Source organism: Hyposmocoma kahamanoa, unplaced genomic scaffold, assembly GCF_003589595.1.
Source record: "Hyposmocoma kahamanoa isolate Upper Pololo Valley unplaced genomic scaffold, ASM358959v1 66, whole genome shotgun sequence".
Lineage (NCBI taxonomy): Eukaryota > Metazoa > Arthropoda > Insecta > Lepidoptera > Cosmopterigidae > Hyposmocoma > Hyposmocoma kahamanoa.
The window spans coordinates 1,389,038-1,415,809 of NW_020653854.1; the positions used below are offsets into that span (position 1 = coordinate 1,389,038).

At 36.1% G+C, this 26,772-nt stretch overlaps 1 protein-coding gene across 1 annotated transcript in view; it reads right to left on the minus strand.

Annotated features, from left to right (window-relative positions):
• Positions 1–297: 297 nt before the first annotated feature.
• Positions 298–26,772, minus strand: part of LOC113231835 (indian hedgehog protein) — an 82,106-nt gene continuing 55,631 nt past the window's right edge. Inside the window, exons 3-5 of the mRNA XM_026466369.1 lie at positions 20,909–21,170; positions 5,538–5,680; positions 298–2,197 (exon numbers count right to left, since the gene is read on the minus strand). Of these exons, the coding sequence (XP_026322154.1) occupies positions 1,733–2,197; positions 5,538–5,680; positions 20,909–21,170 (870 nt within the window). The 3' untranslated portion in view covers positions 298–1,732. The remainder of the gene's footprint in view (positions 2,198–5,537; positions 5,681–20,908; positions 21,171–26,772) is intronic.

A 26,772-nucleotide genomic window follows, 5' to 3' on the forward strand; every position in this document is an offset into this window, starting at 1 on the left:
AATAAACATCTACTGCGCTGCATTAATTTTACTCTCCCTGGTTACACATCTGTCAACTAATTAAATACATGACGGGAACCGTTCAGTTTTTAAAACTAAGCTCTTAATATGGCAATCGTTATGGCAATTACCTATTATTTTGTATTGTCAAAACATTAGTTAAAGCTCTCCGATTTTATCTCTATTTTTAACCTTTTGTTAGTTTCTTATTAAACTTAGAACTAATTTAATAATTACAGATTTGAAGACTACAGAAAAAATGGCCTAAGTCGCCATTTTGAAAAAAATATTTCATAAAGATTTTCTTGATAATTGCTCCTATTATTAATATAAATGAATAGGTCTAAATAGGAATAACTCACCGATATATGTACGCACGATAACTTGTTATGTATATGAAACCGACTTTCTAAAAACATTACATATATTTGTGCATTATTTCCAAAGCCCGTATTAATAAAGAGCTCCGAAGTTCTGTATTAATAAAATATAATCATTGGCACCTTTTCAAGTGACCAAAATCCTGCCTTTGATTGGTTAAGGCTTAAATCGTTATTAATTTATACGTAAGCGGATTTTTCACAAGTCTGAAACAATGCTATAGTTATCGTTGATGTCCACTCCAGAGTCAACAAACTCTACGCCTTAGATGAATTTATTAATACGGGTCTACATTTTAATACAGTAACTTAGAACATTTTAAATTGTAATCTTCATTTTTAATGTCAATTGTGATTTTCTATCAAAATATCTGATCTCTCTTAGTATTACAGTATATGAAGACATGTCAATAAATAATTTCGAAATTTAGACATAGTTATTAATCGTAAACCTGTTGCCAGTCCAACAACATTCTAAATTCACTATAGGAACCCAAACTTCAGTTCAAGATCTTCCAGTCGATCTTTGAGAGGTGTCACAAGCTACCTTTGAAGTACATAAGCTCTCGTGTTTATAGCAACACGAGTAGCAAGCCTATAAAAAATTTCTTAATATAACATTAATTGCATGGCCTTATTTATACCTGAGTGAACATTAATGAAAAACCGTCAAAGTAGAAAAGCAATATTTATGTAAGACTCAGTGTAACAGAAAAGAAATATTAAGATTGAAAGTAAATTCTATGTTTTTCGTCAATTCATAAATAGAATACCTAGCTTATAATAAATAACAATAAATAAAATCTTAAGTCACTGTTTCAAGTACCAAGATCACAATTCCAACATGCTCTGTGTCCAGCGAAAGAAAGCGGAATGTCTACTTACAGACCAAGAAGTTGAGAAACCGAATACTGTTTACATCAGGAAGACAAATTCCAAGATATTCAATTTTCTCTAACAAAATAGACGTTACTTACACCTAGTAATGTTTATACAGTAACTTAAAAACCATAAGCGCATACATTTAAGTATTTCTGCATTGTGCAGAATAACAATATCGACACAATTTACATATATCCGTAGTTAGTTACTAAATAATATGCAAATTGCTGAAATGTCTTACAAAACTACTTAATAAATACATTCCATTGAAGGCAATAAGTCAAGGTCGTCGATTTCATAGGTAAAGAGAAAGAATTTATTAGTTGTGATCGTATTTACAACATGTTTTTCACATTTCTATTTACACTGGCCATTATTTACAGAGTATGGGCACGTCCCGCGCGCGGCAACAGTCATTGGATCACACTGCCAACGTTAAGTCCACAGAAACCTATCCCCGAACCACTTAATCAGCGGTATCGATAGGAGGAAGGCAGAACATAATCGCCAAAGGAATATAATGCGTTGGCGTACCAATGCACACCTCTAGGCGTTTCCGTCGATCCCCAACCTGACATCCATCGCAGCGGGGCCATTGCGGCGTGCGCAAGCGCATGGCTTTTCACAATAGCGTAGCAAGACGCGAGCGCATCATCTACTATAATAGTTCCTGTTTGCGTTAACGGCGCAAACACTCCGTGGCGAGCCACCATTCTCTTTTTTACCACTCGTGACGGACGCATGACACTTCCTGGTCCTCTCGTCAGAAGTACGTCTCCGATTTCTACATCGGCTGCGAAGACCTCCCGCCAGCCATCTGCGGCGGCGAGCAGTAGCAAGTGTGATGGCGTTGTCGTGATTGTCACACCATTCTCTGCGGTCACCTGCATAAAGTGCCGCGTCGCGTTCGGATCCCGGTCGATGAAGTTTATCACCTGGAATTTATCATTTTCGATGTTAGTTGTCATCAATACGCTAATTACGGAATAATTTTTTGGGAAATTCATACATTGAACATATATTTTCAAATCAAATCAAATCAAATCATTTATTGTGTACGCACGTCTATAAGGTCTTATTTAACATTGTTGTGTCAGTACGTATTGCCAATTTTACGGTATACAATTTAGATAAAAATAAACTTTAAAGCACAAAAGACAAAAACGGACATTTTCTCCCATCCCTTATATTTGAATTATCCTGTTCCTGGCGTGCACGCGGTTCTGATTAACTGCAAATCAGACCAAGCAATACTGCTCTAAATCTACTGATCTATATATATAGTTATAATGGCTTCGAAGGTCTATAATAGAATAGAATAGAAACCATTTATTACATAACGCCACAACACAATTATAAACAGTAAGAAATAAAAAAAAGACAAAGCTAAATAAAAATAAAAATAAAATAGAATAACAAAACAAACAAAAAAATTAAATAAATGAATTAAAAATAAAATCTTAGTAATAGGTAGTGAAATGACCACAAATATAGTCAACACTATTGTGTGCTAAGTAAATGTCATGTGTGCGGCTGTGGCGTATGTAGAAGGATCCACTCAGCTAATGTCACCACCGAGAAAAGGCTGTGACGCTGATTTCCAAATGGACCCCAATAAACTTGCGATTGGAAAAAAAATGCAATAATGCTACAGAGTTTAAGACAATGTATGTAATTAAGTACCTAAATGAAATGTTAATGAAAATTTAATTACATTTTACTTACATATGTTGACTATAGGATTAGTAAAAATTTAAAATACAGGATTACTAATATTACTTTATAGAATTTTATTATATGGTTTATGATATGCAATAACGTGTCGACCAACATGATCATAGTTTTGCGAAAATGGCACTTAATTTTTTTTCCTTGTTTTTGATAGGTTGTTCCAAAATTTAATTGTAAAATAAAAACTTTTGCTGTAGTGCTTGTAATTGAGGAATTATATTAATAAATCGGAAAAATTCATCATTCCTGAGGTGACAACAGCAAAAGTTTTTATTTTACAAGTAAATTTTAGAGCAAAAAAGCAGAGAAAAATATTTTGGTGCCATTTTTCGCAAAAGTATGATCATGTTGGTTGACACGTTATTGCTTATCACCATCCATATAGTGCATTTATACAATCTTTACAATGTAAATATTTTTTACAGTTTTTAAATTTTTTACTGCTTGCAGAGGAAATACATGAGCATAGCGTCCTGAACAAAGTGCCCAGTAGGATCCACAATTGGTTCTCATAGCTATGAGTTTTCATCTTTATATATTTACAATGTGGAATGCAATAAAATTACTGATTACTGGAACAACATTCTACAATATCAGAGACTTTGTTTAAAATTGACATTATATATTGTTTATGTTCGTTTTAGTTTATGAGATTTTGTTATTTTATTACATGGCATCACTGACTTACAAATAAATGGACGACGGGTCTAATACAAAAACCACGAAAAAAAAGTCCCAAGTCAACCTATTTAAACGTAGTGACATCTAAAGGAATATGAAAAAGCTAAAACGTTAGATTTAAATTGTAATGTCATCGCAGTACTGTCTAATTTTGCTTGCTTCGCTTTCAGTCGAACAAATGAAGATTACAGCGTGAATGAAGCTCTGTATACGATTTTAACGCCCTATAAGTTCGGACACTTTTTAGCGCGGACCCGACGTCCATATAATTGTAAGTCAATGCATGGCATGAATATACTCGTATACAAATTATATATATGAGTGTGTATATAAAAAGATATGAAACTTTGTGACACCTTTTGTAACCAGTGTATCACAAAGAAATAGATGAATTTGAACTCAAATATATGTATTCTTGATAACGACTTCAATTGCCTGCTAAAACAAGATAATTTCTATACTATACTCATAACCTTACTTATTTGTCATTTACTATAACGTGACAATCAATAACAGACAGTCCATATTCTTTGTAAATTTAAATTGAAATTCTGCCAATATATATAGATTTTAAGACTTTCGTGGTTATTCACTAAATGATTATCACTAGTAACAGGTTTCTTACCACGGTATAACTTCTTTTTATTTTCCCGATATTTCGGAACGGTTGCACGCTCCATGGTCACGGGTTGAGCGGTTGCACGCTCCATGGTCACGGGTTGAGCAGTCAACCCGTGACCATGGAGCGTGCAACCGTTCCGAAATATCGGGAAAATAAAAAGAAGTTATACCGTGGTAAGAAACCTGTTACTAGTGATAATCATCTGCCAATATATTTCAATTTAAAGCTAGAATTTTTTGAACAATGACTGTAATAATCATATGTCACACAATCATATCAATTGCCTAACCTCAAACTGGGAAAGCTAGGCGCTGGGACACGGAGGGCATTACACAGCAAGCACTAAATTAATAAAAAAAAACCAAGCCTATTCTAATAACTAAGTTGCTGATAGAGGCTAGTCCTCTACAGCACAGCAGCAGTGTAAGGAGATGATGGGGTATTCGTTGTTCCTCTTTCGATCAACTGGAAAGTCCAGAACACTCCGTCCTAAATCATTACAAGACAGGCAGTCCGGTAAGAACGTGGCCAAATTTTAATGTGTGTCTACAAAGCCGCTTGACTTTTGTAATTTAATTGTTGGAATGAATTAATTTGTTTATATTATATTCACTGTTTTGGACATTAATAATTAATCTGACATTCTTGAATACTAACGATATTATAAACATAATTAATATTTTAAATATATTTTCTTTTATTTTTTTTCTTTTCATTTTTATATTGTCAATACCGGTAATTATGTTTGTATTATAATAATATTCATATACCAAATATACTTTCAATATGTTTGTAAGCCAAATGTTTGGCCGGACACAGTGAAACTATACCTACTCATTTTGTACATGTCGACTTACATATCTAATCTGTGTTTTCACAAATAAATGAATTATTATTATTATTATTATTATTACCATTTATAAAAAAAAATATATAGTGTATAAGAAGATACAAACTTTATTGTGTAACTTGCTTATTTGTTATTGTATAGATAAGTAATTAAGCATTTTTTTACCTGTGTAATTGTAATTAAGTTAGTTTTTGTGTAACGTGATAAGATATTAGTATTATTTAAGTATTCAAGTATATTATCGTGAAATATTAAATAAGATTTCAGGATACTCATTCGAATATTAAATAATACTTCATGATAATATTGTAGAACATTCAAATAATAAAAACGGAATTAGGTACAGAAAATTAACACGAAAATTACCTAAATAAAAAATCACTATACTCACCTCTGAATAGACGAGTTTGCCGGTATCGTCCGCAGCCAAGACCCGGTCACCCTTTTGCACGAGGGCGATGTCTCGTGTCCCGTTTTCCGTGTGCACCAAGGCGCCTGAGGGGAAGCACCCGGCGCCCGTGCCGACCGAAGATTCTGAAATTCATACATTGAAGAGATTAAGAACACATTCTGCTTGTGGTTCATTTTTCGGTCATCCTCGGACTAGTGTTGCTCACTACCTAATTTCCGAGGCAATTTTTATTATTTAAGTATTCGGTTTTTTCATCGTGCAATGTTATTTAATATTCGAAAATTGTATCGTGTAATATTATTTCATAATTACACGATAATATACTTGAATATTTAAATAATAAAAATTGCTACGGAAATTAGGTGGTAGAGAATACTAGTTCGAAAATGATCGTTTTATTCACAAATTCATCACCACACATCTTACCCTACTTGTTTTATTGGTAAACGAATCCAAGGCAAATCAATTTATGTAAAACTCATTCAAGAAACATCAGCCGTAACATTACTGTACGAAGAAATCATGCATCAAACGAATGTAATACTTGCGTGCCGTACGTACATAAGTCAGGACGAACGCAATAAAATAAAGAGGAGAACATAAAATCGTGCAAGAGACGATAGTAAATTAGCTCGGAGTCATATCCCTTTAAGGTATAACGAGATTTCTCTACGCTCGTAATTAAAATCCGATAAGATACGAAACAAAAGAGAATCGCAGGCGCTTTCACGTTGAGCCTCGACTAATCGGTGGCGGCGCGCACGCACACCCGCGACTCGCTTTGTACCTGCCCACACCACCCCGAACCCAGTTCCAACGCCTAAGGCAATCGCTAATAATCGCTTCACTCCGTAACCCAGAGATAAGTCCTACAGAAAACCGAATAGAAATTTTCCACGAAAAGCTGCTTCCATAAACGTGAGCAAATTTTTTATCCAATAAACAATTTCTGATCCGTTTACGTGAATTCCATAAGTCATTGTTTATTCTAAAAAGTCGATGACGAAATAAAGGACGGACCGAACCTAACTCCCTGGACTTGTTTGTTTATTATCTAATAGTATTTATTTAAATCCTTATCCCGCTTAAACTGTACCTGGTCGTAATCTGGAGATCCCCGAAACGGTTGCAAAAAGTGCTTATTTATACGTGCGACTAAATGACGGCTACAGGATAAAGTCGAAATGTCTATTCCGTAAGCTGCACCTTGGTTTACCGCCTGCACCTCAAAAGATATTGGATTTATACTTGGGTGCCCGAAACCACTGTTTCATTACAATTGTGTACAAAGTGGGTGCAATTACACGCGTAAGTGGGTACGAGAAGGCTGTTCGCGATTTGCGCGAGCTCGTTAAATTTTTATTTATTGTGTAACCAACCGACTCGGAGCCAAGCAAAACGCGCACAAAGCGATGCCCCCGCCTGATCGCATTACACAATAACCACACAAATTAGATTTCGTTCAAAGTCAAGCGCTCATTGTCCAAGTTTGTTTGTTGTTGGCTGAACACATCACACGAATCATTGAATAGGTGTCGGCCACCTTTGCGACTTTTTTTGCACATCGTCTGCGATTTATCTCTCTGATAAATGTGGTATTTAATGGTACAATGATGGGTAACGTTTCCGGCCACTTTTGCGAGTTAACGAGTTTCCCCATACATTTATAAATATGCTATATATAAAAAAGAGGAAAAAAAAAAGTTATGTAGAAACTTAAAATCAAATAGTACGTTTTCAATAGACACTAAAATATTCCTGTTTACAAAGTCAAATGTGAAGAATCGACGTGGTAGCCTTGAAATGAGTTAAAAGTCCGATTTCACAGTGACGTCAGCAACGTTGGGCTGAAGATGCTGCGATAAGCGGCTCGGCGGGGCGCGGGCGGAGGACCGGGGGGCGCGGGCGGCGCGGGCGCAGCGCAGCGCGAGTGGCCGCGCAGACCCCGCCCCGCGGGGACCACCGGGAGAGCTAGGCGGCGACGCGCTGCCCCCCGACACACGCTTACCACTTGCCTCTACTCTCGACATTACCTCGACAAATGTACACACGTGACACTATTCATAATTCATCTCGTGAATGGATGATACGTCATGACGGTGACGTTCGTCCTTTTATCATTTGGTATGAAAATATTAATAAGATAACTTTGTGAATTCGAATTGTTTTCGCGATTTACAAATCTTAGATGAATTTCAATTAGGGCGGGACAGTGGGTGTGTCTAACTAAACAAGAATTAATTAAAAGTTTATTTATTGTTTCAACTTTGACCTTATTAATGTTAGCAATTTCAACCTAAACTTTTTAAAGGCATAAATCTAGTTATATCGATTATGTAGTGTTAAAGAAAACCTGTTCGGTTTAATAAACAATAACTATGTAATATGTGCCTATGAGTATATGACAAAAACATTGGTCTGTGGTAAAGTGCATGAGAAACACATTTATATCGTGAGGAATTGCGATTAGCTCGCGGAATGCGCGCACGCGTACAATGCAAATGTAGTTTCGTGAAGGTTCACTCTATCCTCCTCAATAATAAAACTAGATGGACAGATATGAAGACGCAGGACCGGAAGGAATGGGATACATAGAAGAGACCTATTCCTGTTATCCACCGTTAATCCGGCTCGCAGGACCAAAAAAAAAAAATGTAGGCGCTATTCTACATTCACTGATATACGTGACAATGATAATATGATACGATAAAGCAGCCTTAATGAGTGCGACGAACACTAAATTTATTGTAAAAGAAATATAATGTTTACGACCTCTATTAATAACAAATATGTACGATGTACTCATATAGATGTATAGCGATTGAAAAACAAAAAGAACGGGAAGATGATTTTATAATCTCGATATTAGCAATTAACATTACGCTAACTGTTCAATAGAGTCTATAAAAGGGCTTTCAAACAAGCTAGTTAGATCATAAAATCTTTGAATACTCTTTGCATTGTTTTCGAATTTTGGAATTTAATTTAAATGGAGTGAATAATTTTTCATTAAAAACTCAAAATCGATAAAATTCAAGTTTGCGCGTGGTGTTAATTGCTAGTGTCAATCTGCTAACCTGCAATAACTGCAAAGTTTAAAATATAACTGTATTTATTTTAATTAATCGAGCCATATGGTAAACGTACCACGTCAAAGTGCTTTTATCACATGATAATCATAAAAATAATAAGAACCATTTTTATGACGGTATATTATATATTATGTAACTAAATGCGCAACCAGACAGGTTGTTGCCTGTCCGAAAGTAACCCACACCTCGCTTCGAACCCCTGAGCGACACTTCACAAAATTATTCATTTCAGTATTGTATAAAAATATTATAATTTAGGTTCATTTTTAACCGACTTCAAAAAAAGAAGGAGGTTCATAATTCGATTGTATTTTTTTTGTACGCATTTACTCCAGCATTTGAGAACCGATTTTGATGATTCTTTTTTTGTTGGAAAGAAGGCACCCCAGCATTGGTCTTATTTAAATTTGAAGGAAATATTCCACCTGTAAGGGTGTCAAATTAGGGGATGGATTCGTTTTCGCGAACTTTCTGGTAACCGATTTCAATAAAACTTGGCATATAGATGTAATACCACGACCTTTTGACGTCGGTTATTTATAAAAAAATTGTAATATTGATATAGTGTTATTTGCATATTATAAGTATTTCATTTATCTATATTTATATGCACACTTTCTATTATGTCGGTTTTCTTCTGTTTACTCATTTATTGTTGTCAGTGGCTCAATCAATTAAAAAAAAACCGATTGTGGCTAAAAATGAGCACGTCTCAGTTGGTTGTACCAGTCGCGACATGCATGATAGTAAAATTGCGTGTCTATACTTGTGCAATAAACAGTTTTTTATAATTTCATAAACCATATCACAAAGGAGCTCTTGTGTTTATTTGTGAATCAAAATTCTATTGTCTATGATAACTCCGCACTGAACTGAAAACTTTCAAAAAAATAACGTCGTATTTTTGCAAATTAAATCAAATAAAATATGAATTAAATTAACTCAAATGCTCTACTGCCACTTAATTTGTTAAATTGGCCTAAAGGTTTTGCAACAGTGTCATAAACCTTTATGAAAAAAATGTTTGGTTAGAATTTAGGCGGCCCTTGGCCACCTAGGTTCTATCTTTCTGTTTTTTTTTGTCTCAATATATAATGAGGCTGTAGGTTGGCACCTTTGCTTCCCCAAACGAATGGGTGAAAATTTATTTAAAAAATTGTTGTCATGAATTCTTAACAAAACATAATTGGTTGTCGAGTTCTTAGGATTTCGCGATTGTTACGTGTAGGAAATGAAACAATTTTTCCGGATTTAAATCGCGTATATTTGTTTTTTCAAACAAACAAAAAAAAAGACGTTTCGGGCCCTTTACAGGTCCCATGGTCACGGTTCACGTCGAAACGTCGGTTTGTTTGAAAAATATACGCGATTTAAATCCGGAAAAATAGTTTCATTTCCTACAATTGGTTGTGTTTAATTAGTTTATTTACTTGGAGAAAAAGTATTGTATGCAATTATTACATAATTAGGTGTTACAATCTCGTACCTAGGTATTCCTTAGGCACTTGACTTCATTGGGCAACGATTGCACAAAATACTATGCTTTCTTTCTTTCTTTAAAAACTACATGAAACAAATTGTGTATATATGTGAAATTTTATAACTCTCCATTTGTTTATTAAAGTTATCAACTAATTTCGATTACAGAATCTTTAATTGTCATTCCTGAAAGTAGTAATGTTTCCAGAGGTGGCCTGACCAAAGTGCAAATTATTCTAATAAATCTTCTACGTGTTTATTTCCAGCTAGACACTCGATACCTTTCACTACATTAGCATATACACATCCATATCGGCTTAAATTGATTCATTATGCAGATAAATGCGATTCAATATGATCTAATGACTTGAATCGATAAATAACCACGAATACATGTAATATTTATATATGCTCAGGATTACCATACGAAAACGACGCATTAGTTACTATATACGACACTGAATATTATAAATGATACCAAAGTTTGAGTAACTGTAATTTACTTACGCTACGATAGAGAAATAAAAAGTTATTTAGTTTAAAGTTATCTCAAAATCGAAGTGACTGTTTTTAAAACGTCCTGTCTAAATGACTATACATAACTATCATGTAAATTTAGTGGCAGCAGAGCTCCTTGTGAAAGGGTGCGTCTGGAGATATCGAGTATGTAACCAGAAATAGAGACGAAATAAAGGCCATCCATCCCTGACAACTCATTAGGCAAATGGGTCTTATATCACTTTTAAATATCACCTCTCGTTTGTTCTAAAATCACACATTAGAAAGCTCAAATAGTACAGCGCCAACAATTGATCTGTGTGTACGTTTCCGTATATTACAAAAATATTCTGTATTTATTGTATTGGTGTAGGAAAAACAGCAAAACATCTAATATATTATATTAAATATGTAAGTTTGCAATTTTCGTTCATTATAGCAAAACTCAAGTTAAACTGATCGTTTAGAAGGGAAACAATTGACGACACCCGTCAATTGTTTCGAATTCGGGCTGGCCAATCGGAGCGCAGCTGTCACCGTAATGATATGGCAGAATAGTTTTCAAACAAATTCAATGACACTTCGTCTTTGTTTCTGGTTATATACTCGATGTCCGGAGAAGTATTGACACCTTACCAATTTCTATCACCAAGCAGTAATGAGCATTACCGTGTTTTGATTATGAAGGGTAAGGGTGCTGGTTACATAGGACTTTTCAACCGTCTGTAAATTTCACGTGTCAAAGGGTAAAGAGAGAGAAAGAAAACAATGTTCACATGGCTGTGAAGAATTTCGCCTGAATATAATATTGTTGGTTTGTAGGAAACAGTAGAGATTCTTGTGAAGAGTTCATCTAGAGACGTACTGCGAACTTATTTCTGCTGTCAAGCAGTAATATGAGCATTATAGCATTCCAATTTTCAAGGCTGCGGGTGAAAAAACAGGCACATAGTACCTACTTGTCAACTTATGTCTCAAGTTGACAGGCGCAGTGGCAGTGCCCCTCAGATCTTTGCGATTTAAAGCTCTGAGAGGCACTGCAACTGTTACGAACAAACGTGCGGCTCTCCGCCAGATGCACAACTTGTTCGTCCTTTCATTTGGTATCATAAAAAAGCATTACAGGATAAGTTAATTCAACAGGTTGCTGTGTAGTCATTTCTGCCAGGCAATCGGAAATGCAAATAATAGGAAGTTCCAATATATATGTGACAGCAGCGCAAGACCGGTCGTTGTAGAGATCTTTAGGAAAGGAATGTCTATGGATATCTTTCATCTGAAATGATGATGGTTTGGTATATCCATACCATTATACCATACCATATACCATTTGGCAAAACATTCCAGAGGACAAAACGCCGTTTCCAACAACGATTAAGCCCAAGCTCTTAAATCTAAGAGAGAATTTAGCATGATTTTAAAGTATGATCATGTGACCTGTCACATTCCTGTGCTGTATACTCCTATGCGCCGGTACGTGGGAACGGCGCAGGAGTCGGGCGCGCAGCCGCAGTCTTCCGGGATGTGGCGGCTCGGGTGTCACGAGACTTTCGCATGCATGCCCCGGCTCCACCCAACCGAACCACAACGGGGCTACCTTGTTTCGTTCACCTCTTGTCTAAGATCATGATCTTTACGTTTTTTAATCGAGTCCACTTACGTTATCCACTACAATACAGTATAATTACTGTGATCCATTTTGAAAGGATTTTTAGAGAAGACCGCTGCCCAGCAGTGGAACGTATATGGGTTTATGGTGATCATGAATATCGCTATTACTTACAAAGAAAACTTACCTTGAATTTTAAATTGGGAATGATTTTTTTTATTTTCAATTTTAATTTCTATTTCGATTTTTAATTTAATTTTTATTGGTTTTAAAATTTTCGCAATGTATCGTTCTTTTAAATTTCTTAAATTCTTTTTTGTTCGTCTTTGTGGTAGATAATTATGGGGACTATGAAAATAAATTATAATTATTGAACAAAAACCTAGTTGACGTAAAATGAATTATCAAATATCTCCCAAAACCTAGGGAGATAGACAATAGAGTATGATAGGCAAAATTTGTTAAAAAACACAAATACATGCAATTTAGGTCCGAAAGAACAGTTGCATTTCCAATAGGTAAATCAGTGTTGTAAGTGACAAAGTGATCCCATTGTAGTAAGGTAGATATAGATATAGATACAATTAGTTACTTTTAGTAAAAACGGCGTGAGCGAATCAGAGAAAAAGCAAAAGTCCGTGCAATAAGAGCGAAAATGGATTTGCGGGTTTCGCTTCCATTTTGACTCTGTGTAAGGCTGCTTGTAAAAGTGTTCATCAAGGGGAGAACTGCCACCTTATGCCAAGCACACTTTACTGCGTTCCTGTATGGTGATATTACAGGCACATTGGACTTGTCTATGCGTGTGTCATGGTGACGGGCGTAGTTGCAATGGCTCTCAGATCTTTGCGGTTTAAAGCACCGAGGGCTACTACAACTGCTATGTCCCGTCACTGATGTCATAAAGAAGCGATAAAGGAAAATGCTTAGAATAATAACGCATAGAAACCTAGTCCGCACACGCTAAGTGAGGCAAATTGAAGCACGCCAAAAGGGCCTACACGAGCGGGCGGGCCTTCAGTGCTCAAGGTCAACTTGCACCGCGAACAGCTCCAGAATTTTAGCTAAAAATTACAAAATGTGCGGTAAATGAGTGTACAAATACGTCAGACAAACATAACATAGATCTAACATCATATTCCATAAGGAAGTAACGCGTTTCAATTTGTATTTTTATATAAATATTCAGTAAAACCGAAAATTAACCTACTACTAAAACTAACCTACATGAATTTGATTTTTGCCAAACTTGTGACAGTTCGTTTGATATGAAACTATCATTCTATGCGTTATTATTCTAAGGGAAAATGTTACAAGCCTTGGAGAATGGAGTTCCCCGCATTGTCCCATGCATTTATTTAGAGCAGACCCGTGTCCAATAGTCAGGTGTTCACTGGATTGATGACGATGATGAAATTAATCAATAGTATATTATAAGTTGAATTGTCTACTCATCTTAACATCGCAAATGGATGATGATAAGCAATAACTTATCAACTAACAAGATCATAGTTTTGAGAAAGAACAACGAAAAATTCTTTAGGAACCATATCCGCAAAACTATGATTAGTTTAGTTGACATATTATTGCTTACCAGCATCCAAATTACGATCCGTTTCACCAAAGCACTCGGGTGGAAGAGGTAAACGTACGCAACCCTACGGTCTCTATCCCCCGTCGACACGTCCTAAGGAATTCTGTACATCCTCACAACCGGTCCCAGCAATGTCCGCGGCGCTCCTAAATATAAATTTTTAATAAAAATTCATGCACACGTGTCGGCCGACGGCGAATAAACCGTTTTTATTGGTTACAGATTACATACACGAATTATATGGAATACTTGTTTTCAACTGCCTGCTAAATGGTAAAACTGTAAAACAGATTCTAGCTTAGCCACAATCTTATCTAACACATATGGTATACTTGTGTCTATTAGTAAAGAAGAAGGAAGCATAGTTCTTCGGTTGAATATAAAACAACGATACATAATAGAACCTTCTGGACTTTCTAATCGACCGTAGGAAGCGGTGTGAATAGAACTAAATTGCAAAGTTTATTTCTTTTTTATCTATCGTTAACTTAAAGTAAGTTTTATAGTTTTCAAATCACCGATAGTTTAGCAAGAAAACGTAACCCAAACACGGCCAAGTGTAATAACAATAAAAAAGCACTAAAAAGTTTAGACGAATTAAAATTTTGGACGCTCCGTCCTCCAGAGCGTCGTGACCTGTCGACGAACGAGGGACCGACTGGTGACCGACACGACGACGGCGTACCGGTCACGCCCCATTTGCCAGAGCCTCCGTCGTGTCAAACTTTAACTGCCCCATCGTATTGTTATCTTCCCCGAAACACAACTATTATACCATTGACTACACCCCAATTTTAGTCAGACAAAACTATAAGCTCGTTTTTTGGTATTCTATTACTTTTGTAATGTTTACCGCTTCCGTAGAGAGCTAAATTGGAATTCCTTAGAATTCGTCTTTATTCGAAAACACTGTTAGACATTGAAGGTGTTCAAAATAAATATAGTAGCAATAATATCACCAGCCATGACATTCACTTTAATATCTCAATATCTAAGTGACAACGTGATCATGTTTTAAGTCATTATAACGACACAACACGATCAAACACGTCTCGTCGCACGTTGAACTCTTCTGCGCGGACAAATTGCTTTTGAAGCTACGCAAGTTTAAAAACACGTTTTAATTTATCGATAAACATTTGAAATACATCTTATTACCATTAATCATAATTGTACAGTGATGTGAAAAAGCGCTAATGAATTATTTTAATTTTTCATTAGTTAATATTTACGCGTATTGTTGAAATTGACATATGAATTTCAATTTCCAAGTTGACGTTAAAGTTTTCGCACGCATGCCTCAGTATGCAATAGAACTATAACAGGGTTCACTTGTTTTGTTCATCTTTAGTCTCAAGATCATTGGCATTCTGATTATAATACGTTTCATATCTACAGATACATATATAACATTCTTATTTAGAAAATGAATTTTTCAAACAAGTCAACGTTACGGGCAATTTAGATACGCGATTTACAAAAAACCGACCTCAAAAGTCATCATTCATTTGCCAATTTTTTTTATTGAAATCAGTCGCCGTAAAGTGCATGAAACCGGATTCATTCCCTAGTTTGTCGCCCTTAGAGTTGGAATATTTCCTTCAAATTTAAATGGGACCTATAATGAGGTATCCTCTTTCCAACAAAAAAAGAATCATCAAAATCGGTTCACAAATGCCGGAATAATCCTGTAACACACAAACAACAACAAAAGATACAGTCGAATGAAAAACTTCCTCCTTTTTTGAAGTCTGTTACATTGTTTCATTCTCTTTTTGTTTTTAGGATACCAAGCTTGTCCGCCTGCGGGTGCCACTCAGAGCTTTAAATTGCAACAATCTGAGTGCGCCACTGCTTCCGTCATCCTGAGACATAAATTAAAAAGTCTCCATTTAATTTTACCAACACTTTACCATTACTGTTTGGTGGCAGAAAAAGGTAAGATTACAGTACTTCCTTGGGCGAATTCTTTTACAAGGAACTCTACAGCTACTAAAAATTTTAATTTCAATGTTGCTGGTTTAAAACACCCTGATTGGTCTCGCAACTAGTTCATAATAACGCGATAAAACAGTACTGCGAAAAAGGAAACAATCGCTCCACCAATGAGATTGATATAATTGGATCCAGTTATAAAACACGAGGTTTTATTGGTGCGCAGACCATCTAAGAAATTGTTTATTGGACTATGTTCTGCAAATCCTTATTACAGAGTATTACTACGTCGTATTATCGATTATCATAAGAGGTGCTTTTTTATTTCCTATTGTATTTTATACCCTTGAAATCAATATTGTACTAAAAATAAAATTGATATTTTCTTCTTATTATAATATTCACCTAGTATGATATCAGATTTATAAAATATATAATAAATACGTTTAGGTATTATTTGAAGAGTGTTATCTATATTACGTAAAATAAAATTTAAGTAATGAGATCAGTGTCAAACCTCTACGAGGCAACAAAACTGCCTCCGTGCCCGAACGGTTACCACGCCGGACTGTCACGCAGAGGTCCCAGGTTCGATTCCCGGGTCGGGAGAAATATTTGTATGGCCTACATTTATTTCTCTCGTGAGTTTGGGTGTAATTTGTGGTTTTCTATGTGTGTGTGTGTGTGGGCACCCACAGGGTTTTCCCTAGTGCGGAGCTATGTTTAGTGTATGCATTATTATTATAATGTTATTATTAACAATAACTTTATAGAAGCTCTGTGGCCTAGCGGTTAGTACTATAAAGAAGTCCAGGTTTTAATTCCGGGTAAATAACAAATTAGTTCTAATATATTTATCAGAAATAATTTATCGATGTTCGTTACGCAATCTACTATGGTACAGGAATTGCTCAGTTTGTGATTAGTTAAAAGGTGTGGTTGTCTAGCATTATGATTATTATGAAAAAATTCAAGCTTCAAATAAATTAAACAAATTCAAATTTTAAATTACAAAACATACGAATGTTGCATTAGTCTGTTATTGCTTGTCACGTAAGAGTAAATGATAAATAAGTAAGGCATATGGCCATATCAATCAACTTAAGCGATCTGTGGAGCAAATTCCCTTTCACTCCACAAATGAAACCCATGCGACATTAAAAGTAAGAGAACTGGATATTTTACAAGCCCACAAGTCATTTTTACAACTTGTTAATGTGCCTGCTACTTGCAGTAATGACTTGTAAGTGTAACGAATCAGGGAAGTCATAAAAACACGACGCAACTTATAGAAAATGCCTCAGTAATTCTATATTGCCTCAAAGCTGCTTTTTCAAAACGCAAATTATTGAAAGACATTCTAGTCGTATTATAAAAAATGGAAAAATTAACAAACATTAGGGAATGAAACTATTTTACAAACTCCATTATAGATAGGTATTTGTTTGTTTTTCTTTCCTTGGCTAGCACCGACACCAAAAATAACTAATTAGATATTAAAATATTTAAGTATCAATATTTTTTTTTTGTGGGAAAGTAAAACTTCAAAGCGATCAGTAGGTAACACACAACAATAATAATAGTTTTATTAAAATTATAGATAATAGATAAGTTTGGACATGAATTGTCACGTTGTAATTATATAAATAAACCAAAAATAAATAAAAATTGATTAAATCTGTATTTTGTTATTTTTTTCTTTTCAGTGTAGTGTCTTCTGTGGTTTTTGAAGTCGGTTGAATTTTTTTTATAAGTGAACGAGTAAACTTGTTGAAGTCATATATTCATGAACCTATTATACGTCTGATACTGAAAAGAGACATGTAGGCACATGTCTCTTCTCAGGAGAGGCATTAGACGATAGTTCGACTCGCCAGGTCGGACACTGTTCTGAACCTTTTTAGAAATGCTAGGTTTTATCTCAATCTTTTTTTTGCGTTAGCGAGAAATATGCCACCAAACGTATGTAATCAGGCCTGTATCTTCCTCGCTGTGCGCTGTATATTACTTATCATAGTAAACATTATATAGGTATTTCTAAAGGTTATAAAAGTTTTATATCTCGGCAGTGCAACATGAGAGCGCTCTAAGATAATAAAGATTCGAAATATGGAGAGAGTGAGCACTGCGCGGGCGCACGGGATGGAAACTCGTGCGGCACCCGGCCTTGACCCCGGACACGACCGCAACATACCTACGATACATTAATTATTTATAAACACCAAATTAATACCAAAAAAGTCCCCACTCGCACAAAACCTCTGAATAAATGAATAAACATGCAGCGAATCAACTGGGACCCAGCGAAAGACGTCACTGGCCTACGGCCCACTACTTGAAACAATGACCATGTCTTTTTTTATGTTTTCCAATGATGTATTGGTTTATTTCATTTTAAACATGGACGTGATTTTGTTTCAAAGAGACGTCAATAAAAATATTTGATTGGGTTGCGACACAAATCAATAAAAAAAGTCGATTGCATATAAGCACTGTCATTATAAATTAAAATGCTATATTAAGAATCCTTTTTTTTAGATAAACAAAATAAATTATACTCCATATCATTAAACCGTAATATCTATTCATTAGTAAGGCAGGCTCCCGTGAGAAGAACTAGTAAGAAGGGGTTGTTTTTGACGAATGAAAATTAACTTTTATTGCCCAAAGACAAAACCGAATGTTATTTATAAGGATACCATGTATTATTCTTCTTAACTTGCTGCCGTAACATCAGTTAGTCGGGTACTAGTTATTTGAAATAATTCTATGGAATATGTTTTACTAAAAAAATATGTATTTAGATCAATATGAGTGCGAAACTAATTGGAAGCAACCTCTCAGGAATGCTCCATTATATCCAAAACGTATTCATACATATAAGTCGTTTCATCGTTATGCTGCACACACATATATAGATATAAGTGGCCATTGAATCACCGACGTAATTATAGAAGTGGGGGATTGGCTGCGATGCGGCCTGGTGGAAAGGAGACAGATGGCTAAGATTACGTGGGTGCGAGAGGGAGGAATGCTAACAAGAGGCTCGTTCGTTCGTTTGATCGACACCGACGGCGCGGCGCGGGAAGCTCCGAGGTGCATTCTTCTTGTAAAGTTCAACAATATATTCGGCCCATCCTGTAGCCCACTGTACAGTTATGGGCCCATTAAGGAGACGATGAAACGACACAGTTTCTCTCTTTAAACTTTGGCGCGGTGGCTCCACTTTGTTTTATCTGTTTCAATTAACAAATATACACGCGATCGTACAGAATGGCATCGTGAGTTATTATCAATGAGTTTGAAATAAATGTGAAGGTAAAGAAAACAATTCTGAAGACGAGTTTGTGAATTCCAACATGTGCAACAGGCTGAATCGGTTGCTTGGTACAAAAGATATCAACGCGCGCTGTTCTACGCGTGTGCTACATCATTAAAATGTAGCCAGCCACATGCGCAGTTGGGTTTCTCGACGTGTGAATTGTTCTTTGACACTTTTAAAGGAAATAAAGGAAGTGTGCAGATTATAGTCATATCGAGTCATGACCGCCGATTTATCGTATGCGACATTTTTATCTAAAAAGCATATTTTATTGCAAATTATGTTTTAAACCATAGTTTCCCAAAGAGTCCTAGGTGGGCTATAGGAACCTCGGAAGCAGCTGAGGATCGTTGATGCTTTTCAGAAGGTGCTACTGCATTTGAAGAAAAAACTGAATTATCTACATAAACTACACAATCTTTTTTCCCTTGTAGTTTTTTGTTAATATAAAACATGCGTGTTTTCTATTATTTTTTGTGGTAGTGGGTTTGGAAATTCAGTAAAGCCTAAAAATTTAATTTATATTTATATGATAGGAAAGGCGGTATTCCCCGACGTAGGCACTGTAAATAATAATAATATGAAGTTCTAATTTATCCTAGAAAGCTTACTTTAACCGAGTTGACTGTATGTCTTTATTTTTTAAATCTAATAGCAACTCCTCTCGCTAGAAAAACATAAAAATATCATGACTAAACCAGCATATAAGAGAATGTTCACAATATATGAAAAACGTGTGAAGATCCTAATCTTTATTAACCCAGCGTGCGAACTATTGCCTAAACTTCTTGGAAGACACCCGTGCTCAGCTATGGAACGTGTAATTGGTTAATGATGATGGTGGTAATGGATTCACTATCGTGCGAGAAATTCGTAGTAGTAAAACAGTAAATTGATGTTTGCGATGAAATCTAGACTACCAGTGCATTTCTATTCTAGTTCTCTTGTAGTAAGTGATTATTGAAATACTTCGTAATATAATATTATTGTTGAAAAGTATACGGCTGATGCTTCTAATGCAAAAATCTGTATTTATATATAGAATTGATTTCAAAGTTTGGACTTTGGAATCGATAATTTGTGCCTGCTACGTAACTATGAGTTTTCCAGTACTAAAATTTGAACAGGCTCATTCCACTTACGTATATAAACAGCTATTCTGTAAGTTCTGCAAATCATTCAAATTTGTTCGAATTTCATTGAAAAATCAATTTCGTGTTTTCATTTTTAAACCACTCTGTATAAATTGTGTTTTATAAATACATATACGAGTATATATCACACTGTCTCCTAATGGAATAGGCAGAGACTATGGATCACCTGTATCCATCTCGCATCCTCCAGTGGCATCACCCGCCAGTCAAAATTTGATACTTTTGAGCTGGCCTTCTTTAAGGATATCATTAATCTAGTAAAGATATGTACACCGAGGTAGGCCTAGCCCCACGTGTCTCTAGGTTCGTTCTATACAATTGTGTCTTTAACATACTAACATCCGTGCTTTCCATATAACTACACCATCGAAGCATTTGTTTTATAAATGTGATAGCTAAATGCATGTTTATTTATTAACCGACTTTAAAAAAGGAGACGTTCTCCATTTGACAGCATTTTTTGAGTATATTATGCGGTTACACCGATTTTGATGATTCCATTTTTGTTAGAAAGAGGGTACCTCAGTATTACTTTCATTTAAATTTGAAGAAAAAAGGTGATAGATGTAATTCCAAGAACTTTTGAGGTCGGTTTTTTCAGTACTCTGTACTGAGATTATTGTTCTTTTAACCCCTTTTTATAATAAATTTTATGCGAAAAACATACCTGTCTTAACGGAGCAGTGTATATAAGAACGACTCTCGTAGTACACCCAGTCGAAACCAGCCTCCCTCGCGAGCCCCGCAAGTAATCCATACTTGCTGCGGTCGCGGTCGCTTGTCGTCAGATCGACGGCTCTGCCTTCGTAGTGCAGGGAGTTCTCATAATGGGCGTTTTCCTCGTCCCATCCTTCGATGACGCGCAGGCGCACGCCCGGCCATTGTATCATAACGCTGATGGCCAGTGTGTTCAACCGCTCTTTGCATCTCTGGAAAATTTCAGTATAGAAAGTTAATATTCACGTATCAAGGATAATGATAATGGTCTTGTATATTGGAAACGATATCAGTCAAAGGTAAATAATCTTTATAGGTAAGCAACTTACAATTGAAATTGTCGTATTGATTAAAATCTATTGCTCATTTATAAGGCAGATTCCGCTGATAAGAATAAGCAAGAAACTCTAGGGGTTCACTTTGTAAATAATACAGGGAAAAGGATAATTTTTCTGAGGAGATAATAATTATAGATATAATAATTAGCAGCTGAACCCTGCTAAATTACTAGAAATTTAAACTTAAATTATATAAGTATAATTTACTACTGATCCACATGTTTTTTTAAAGAAAATGAACGGTAATATATATTTTACCCCAAAGCATAATTTTTTTAAAGAAAGTGTTATAACGCTTCCCATGACCGGAAGGCTTAAAACTATCTCCACCAAATAATAAGGTTAGCTTTGCTAATAAGAAATCTTGTCTGTCATGAGTCTAACACCATCGAATTCAGGACGGTACCCCAGGGCGTGACCTTCGGTAATTTTTGTTTTTCTTTCACATGAAAATTTTTCATCTTTTAGAATTCTAAATAAGTAAATTTTATTGACTATAGTTATTAAAATTAAGAAATGATAATACAATATTAAAATTTATAAGTAGAAAAGTTGAATCACTGTCTTTGGGGGCCACAGGCGAAACTCCTAGCCTCCGGTGGTGATCACAAGACTGGCAGTCATTTCCGCCAAAGAATAAATTTAGCAATTCAAACGGGAAATGTTGCCAGCCTTCTGGACGATGCCCCAGGTTACGGCTCTCGATGGAATTTTACATTTACAAACTTTTCTACAAATATTTAGCATATTATTATTATATGTTGTGTTTAATACAGTGTCGTTATCGAAATCAGTTACCCATTAGTACATGTCGAACGAAATACAAATTGAATGTATTAAGTAAATAAACTGATGACCAATATTTGCATCGTAATTCGCAGCGTCTGCCTAAAAGGTCTGTAAGTGGAATCCATTCTGAACGGGAACTCTGAGAAACAATTCGAGACTTTTGTTTGCACCTACTAAAGAAAATACCAATAGACGTGCTAACAAATTGACAAACGCTGCCGGCCGCGCCGCGCGCCGGCACAGGATGTCGGCTATTTTGTAATGAAAGAATAAATCAAATTAAAACGCACCGCACAAAAAGGATCGACACAATTTTATTTGTAAAATAACTCCCCGGCAAATAAAGGGAATGTCAAAATATTTATAAAGAAATGCGGACAATGCGACTCGCACCGCATGCGGCATTGTATCGCAATGTCAACTCACTCTATGCAGATATCGTAGTGAAAAAATGTACAGATTGATGTAACGAATCGAGGCCCGGGCGCCCCGCACGGCGAGGCCCTTCTACATTCACAACGAGATAGCCTGGAGTACCGTACATAATTACTTCTACGAACGTTCCACCAACTAATAAAGAGTTGCGAGAAATTCAACATGTTTCGTTTTAACAAAGTGATTCTTGATTTTTAACGGTTTATTGTTGGCATGAGTAATGTAGACATTTAGGTGCGCATGGATCTAAAATGGTCGTTGCTAAACAAAGGCCTTTGCTGTGATTTACATGAGACTTCATTGCAAAACAAAATAGAGTTGCCTATCCCAATGACAATTATCAATCGACGTGCTCGCAATACGCTACGTTTATTGAGTCCGTGCCGAATGGGGCATACGGCGCATTTGATATGCTCCCAATCCTCTGTACCCCCAATAAACTTTATTAAAGAACCCTATTTATTATGTATTGAACGAATCAATAAATAAAAACACATCCTCTTTTGCACATAAAATTATAAAAGAACAATAATAGTAAGTAGAGGGAAAATAATTTTGATGGTTTTTAGCGGATTTAAACTTAGTCCTTTCGATAGGCAATAGTTTTTGTTTTAATTATAATTTATTGAGTGTCAAAATTATAATTCTGTTATGTTCATAATAAATAACAAAAAATCAACAAAAGTTTAATAAAAATTGGAATACACTTCCCTTAATCTTTCAATAAACGTTGCGCAAATAATTTATTGCACTCGTTGTAAAAAATGTAACTGTATATGACTGGTGACCTGTCGACCTCGGTGACTCAGTGGTTAGAACTGTGAGCGCTAGATTAGGAGGTCCCAGGTTAGATTTCCGGTCGAACTAGTTTTGATAACGAACTTTTGTAACTGATTCTAGTCAGGACGTTCCTTGTTGTGCCTGGGAGATAATTTAATTACTCTGTTTTACTGTCGAACCGTCAAAGGCGAAGCAACAGCATTCCAATCGAAGTGCTATTGCAGGAAGATTCGATTGTTCTTATTAACCGACTTTAAAAAAAGGGAGAAGGTTCTCAATTCGATCGTTTTTTTTGTATGTATGTTACACGATAACTCCGGCAAAGAATTTGTGAACCGATTTAGGTGACTCTTTTTTGGTGGAATGAGGATACCTCAGTATTGGTCCTATTTAAATTTAAAGAAAATACATTCCACCTATAAGTGTGGCAGTGTGGCAGACTAGGGTATGCATCCGGTTTCACGCACTTTCCGGTAACCGATTTCAATAAAGCATGAAACACACAGAGAACGGGTGCGAGTCGGGCGCGTGTCGGGTTGGGACCGTGACGGTCTAATTCCGTGTATTTATGCACGACAACAGACCAAACGCGGGCGCGTGCGTCTCACCCGCACCCGCTCTCTGTGTGTTTCATTCTTAAAACTTGGCAAATAGATATATTTTCACTTACTTACTTTTGAAGTCGATTACGTTTTATAAAAAAGTAACAATTATTTTAAAATTTTGAGTTGAGCAAATTAAGAGCGTAGTAATTTGAAATATGATTTGGTTTGTTTTTATTAAACCCTGACGTAAAAAAAGGGAGTCGTAAGTTTGGAGCCTTTGTCTAGGTACCTATTGGTTTACCTGCAAGTATGTGACTGCATCGTAGATCGCAAACGGTTTAACTGACCTCATCATCATCAATTTACACGCATCCACTGCTGGATATAAGCCTACCCTTGAGCATACCAATTCTCCCGGACTTGTGCTGCCGTTCTGTCCATATTGTCGCAGGGCGTCCACACTACGTTTTCCTTGACGTGGTCGCCATTCCAGAACAAGCCTGCTTCATCGGCGATCAATCCTCCAGCAGACATGCCCAGCCCATTGCCAGTTAAGCTTACTGACTTTAACTGACCTCGAAGCATGATTCTTGTAGCAGTAGAGCTCCTTGTGAAAGAGTTCGTCCAGGGAAGTACTGCCGCCTTACCTATTTCTGCCGCCAAGCAGTAATGTCAGCTTTACTGTGCTCCAGTTTAGAAAAATAAGGGTGCTGGTGAAATTACAGGCACATGGGACTTGTCAACTTATGGCGCAGGATATCAAAACCGGAACGCAGTAATGCTTGGCGGGAAAAATAGGTAAGGTAGTACTCCCGTAACCGAATTTCACAGTCTTTCAGAATAAACTCTACTGCTACTACGTATAGTAAATACGGCATGACCCTTTTGAATTTCGCAAAAAACAAATATGAAGTTTGTTCGTAGGATACTATTCTGTAGTGGCCCATGAACCACAAGTTAATTCGATGTGAAACTCAGGAAGAGCAATGTTTGCCCACGTCGTCTTCGACTCTAAAACAATCGAACGCTAACTACGAGCCCAAACACCGCGCTGTTAAAACGTGGGAACAGAGAAGGTGCAATTAACCTTCTCGCACCAAGCATTACTTTCGGGATTCTTACTTATGTAGCTCCGGGACTCTAATGTTAAGTTTTACTGCGTATGCAACAGTTAACGTTGAGTGCATGGGAAATCTTCCTCAAGGCGCGAGACCTGGTCTAATTTCTAATTAGCAAATACAAACTGACAGCTAGTATAGTCATGTTGAAAAATAATGTTGTCATATTTATTATATAGTCATGTGCTTGGTTCATTTCTCAATGAACTTGATAGAGAATCAGTTAAAAAAGAGTTATAGATTTAGTAACAGTAGAGCTTCTTGTGAAAGTGTTCGTCCAGGGAAGTACTGCCACCTTACCACTTTCTTCCGTCAAGCAGTAATGTAACATTACTGTGTTCCGGTTTAGAAGGGTAAGGGTACTGGTGAAATTACAGGTATTAGGACTTTCAACTTATGTCTCAGAGTGATCATCGGATGCAGTAGCAGTGAGTGCTTTTGCGTTTTAAAGCACTGACAGGCGTGTCGTTTGTCACCAGGCGTATGACTAATTCGTCACGTCAAGAGATATCATTAAAACAAATAAAAAACCTTTGTAGTTCTCAAGACGCATTAAATGCTCGCCTTAGAGAGATCTGTGCCCAGGTTATGTAACAAAAGTTGCATTCGATAAATTTATTCTAATAAAAAGACCACATGTTTATTTTAAAACGATTGTCCATTCACCTTCGATGCAAGAGATTCTATCAGAAAGAAAGAGGCAACATGACTTGTCGCTATTATAAATTCATTATGCATATTTTTAGTAAACAAGCTGTCGATCACAATGCGCGCGCGCCGGGGGGGCGCTTGCCTCCGACACTTTACCCTATATCTAACCGTACCTATCTAGTAAATCTCTATGTTATTAGACTCTATTAATATCACATATATCCTCCTCTTGAGCATGATTCGACGTAACTTACAATTTCAGGGGAAAAGTTAATTACATATTTCCATTCAGAGTGAATGGTGAATGAAAATAATCTTTTCACTTCACTAGCTCGGAATGGCTTTCTTTCTCATTAGAAATTTGCGCGCTTTTGCGCGTTTTTGACATTCGAACTTGACGATGGACTGTGGTGCATCCAACTTGTTCTTTCGAAGAAAAAGAAAACATAATGACACGCTCAACTACGCGATTTGTCGTACATTATTTATGTAATTAATTGGTATTTTTATTCTTATTCTTATTGACATTAAATTGATAAAACGACAACTAATTTTGTATATTAAATTATTTTAATTCGTCGAAGAACTAAACTGATTTGTTTATAGTTCAACTGTTTTTTCTTTCATCTACCATTTCCCTGGCTAGTGAGGTGAAAAGTTGAGTGTTTCGCTTACCAAAGTTGTTTTGCGTCTCGTGCTTTGAAACCTTTGCTACGCTCAGGGTTATATTTTTGAATTCAATCTCAGTATCAGTATCAGTCAAATAACAACTTTGCAGCATTGCATAACAAATAACTATCAGGTACTTTTGTGGTAAACAATTACAAGACAGAAATACAGGAAAGTAACAGCATTATATTTATAATGACGATAAAGTCGCCAAAAACCTAAAAAGCTGAATGTGCGTGAATGCATAGTAGTAGAGCGTTTTGTGAAAGAGTTCTTACAGGGAAGTACTGCCACCTTGTGTGTTTTTGCCGCCAAGCAGTAAAGTGAGCATTATCGTGTTCCGGTTTTGAATGGTGCTGGTGAAATTATAGGCACTTGGGACTTGTCAACTTATGTCTCAGGGTGACAGGTGCAGTGGCAGTGTACCTCAGGTCTTTGCGATTTATTTATTTTTTATTTGTCATACTTTTTTACTCCTATCCATTGACT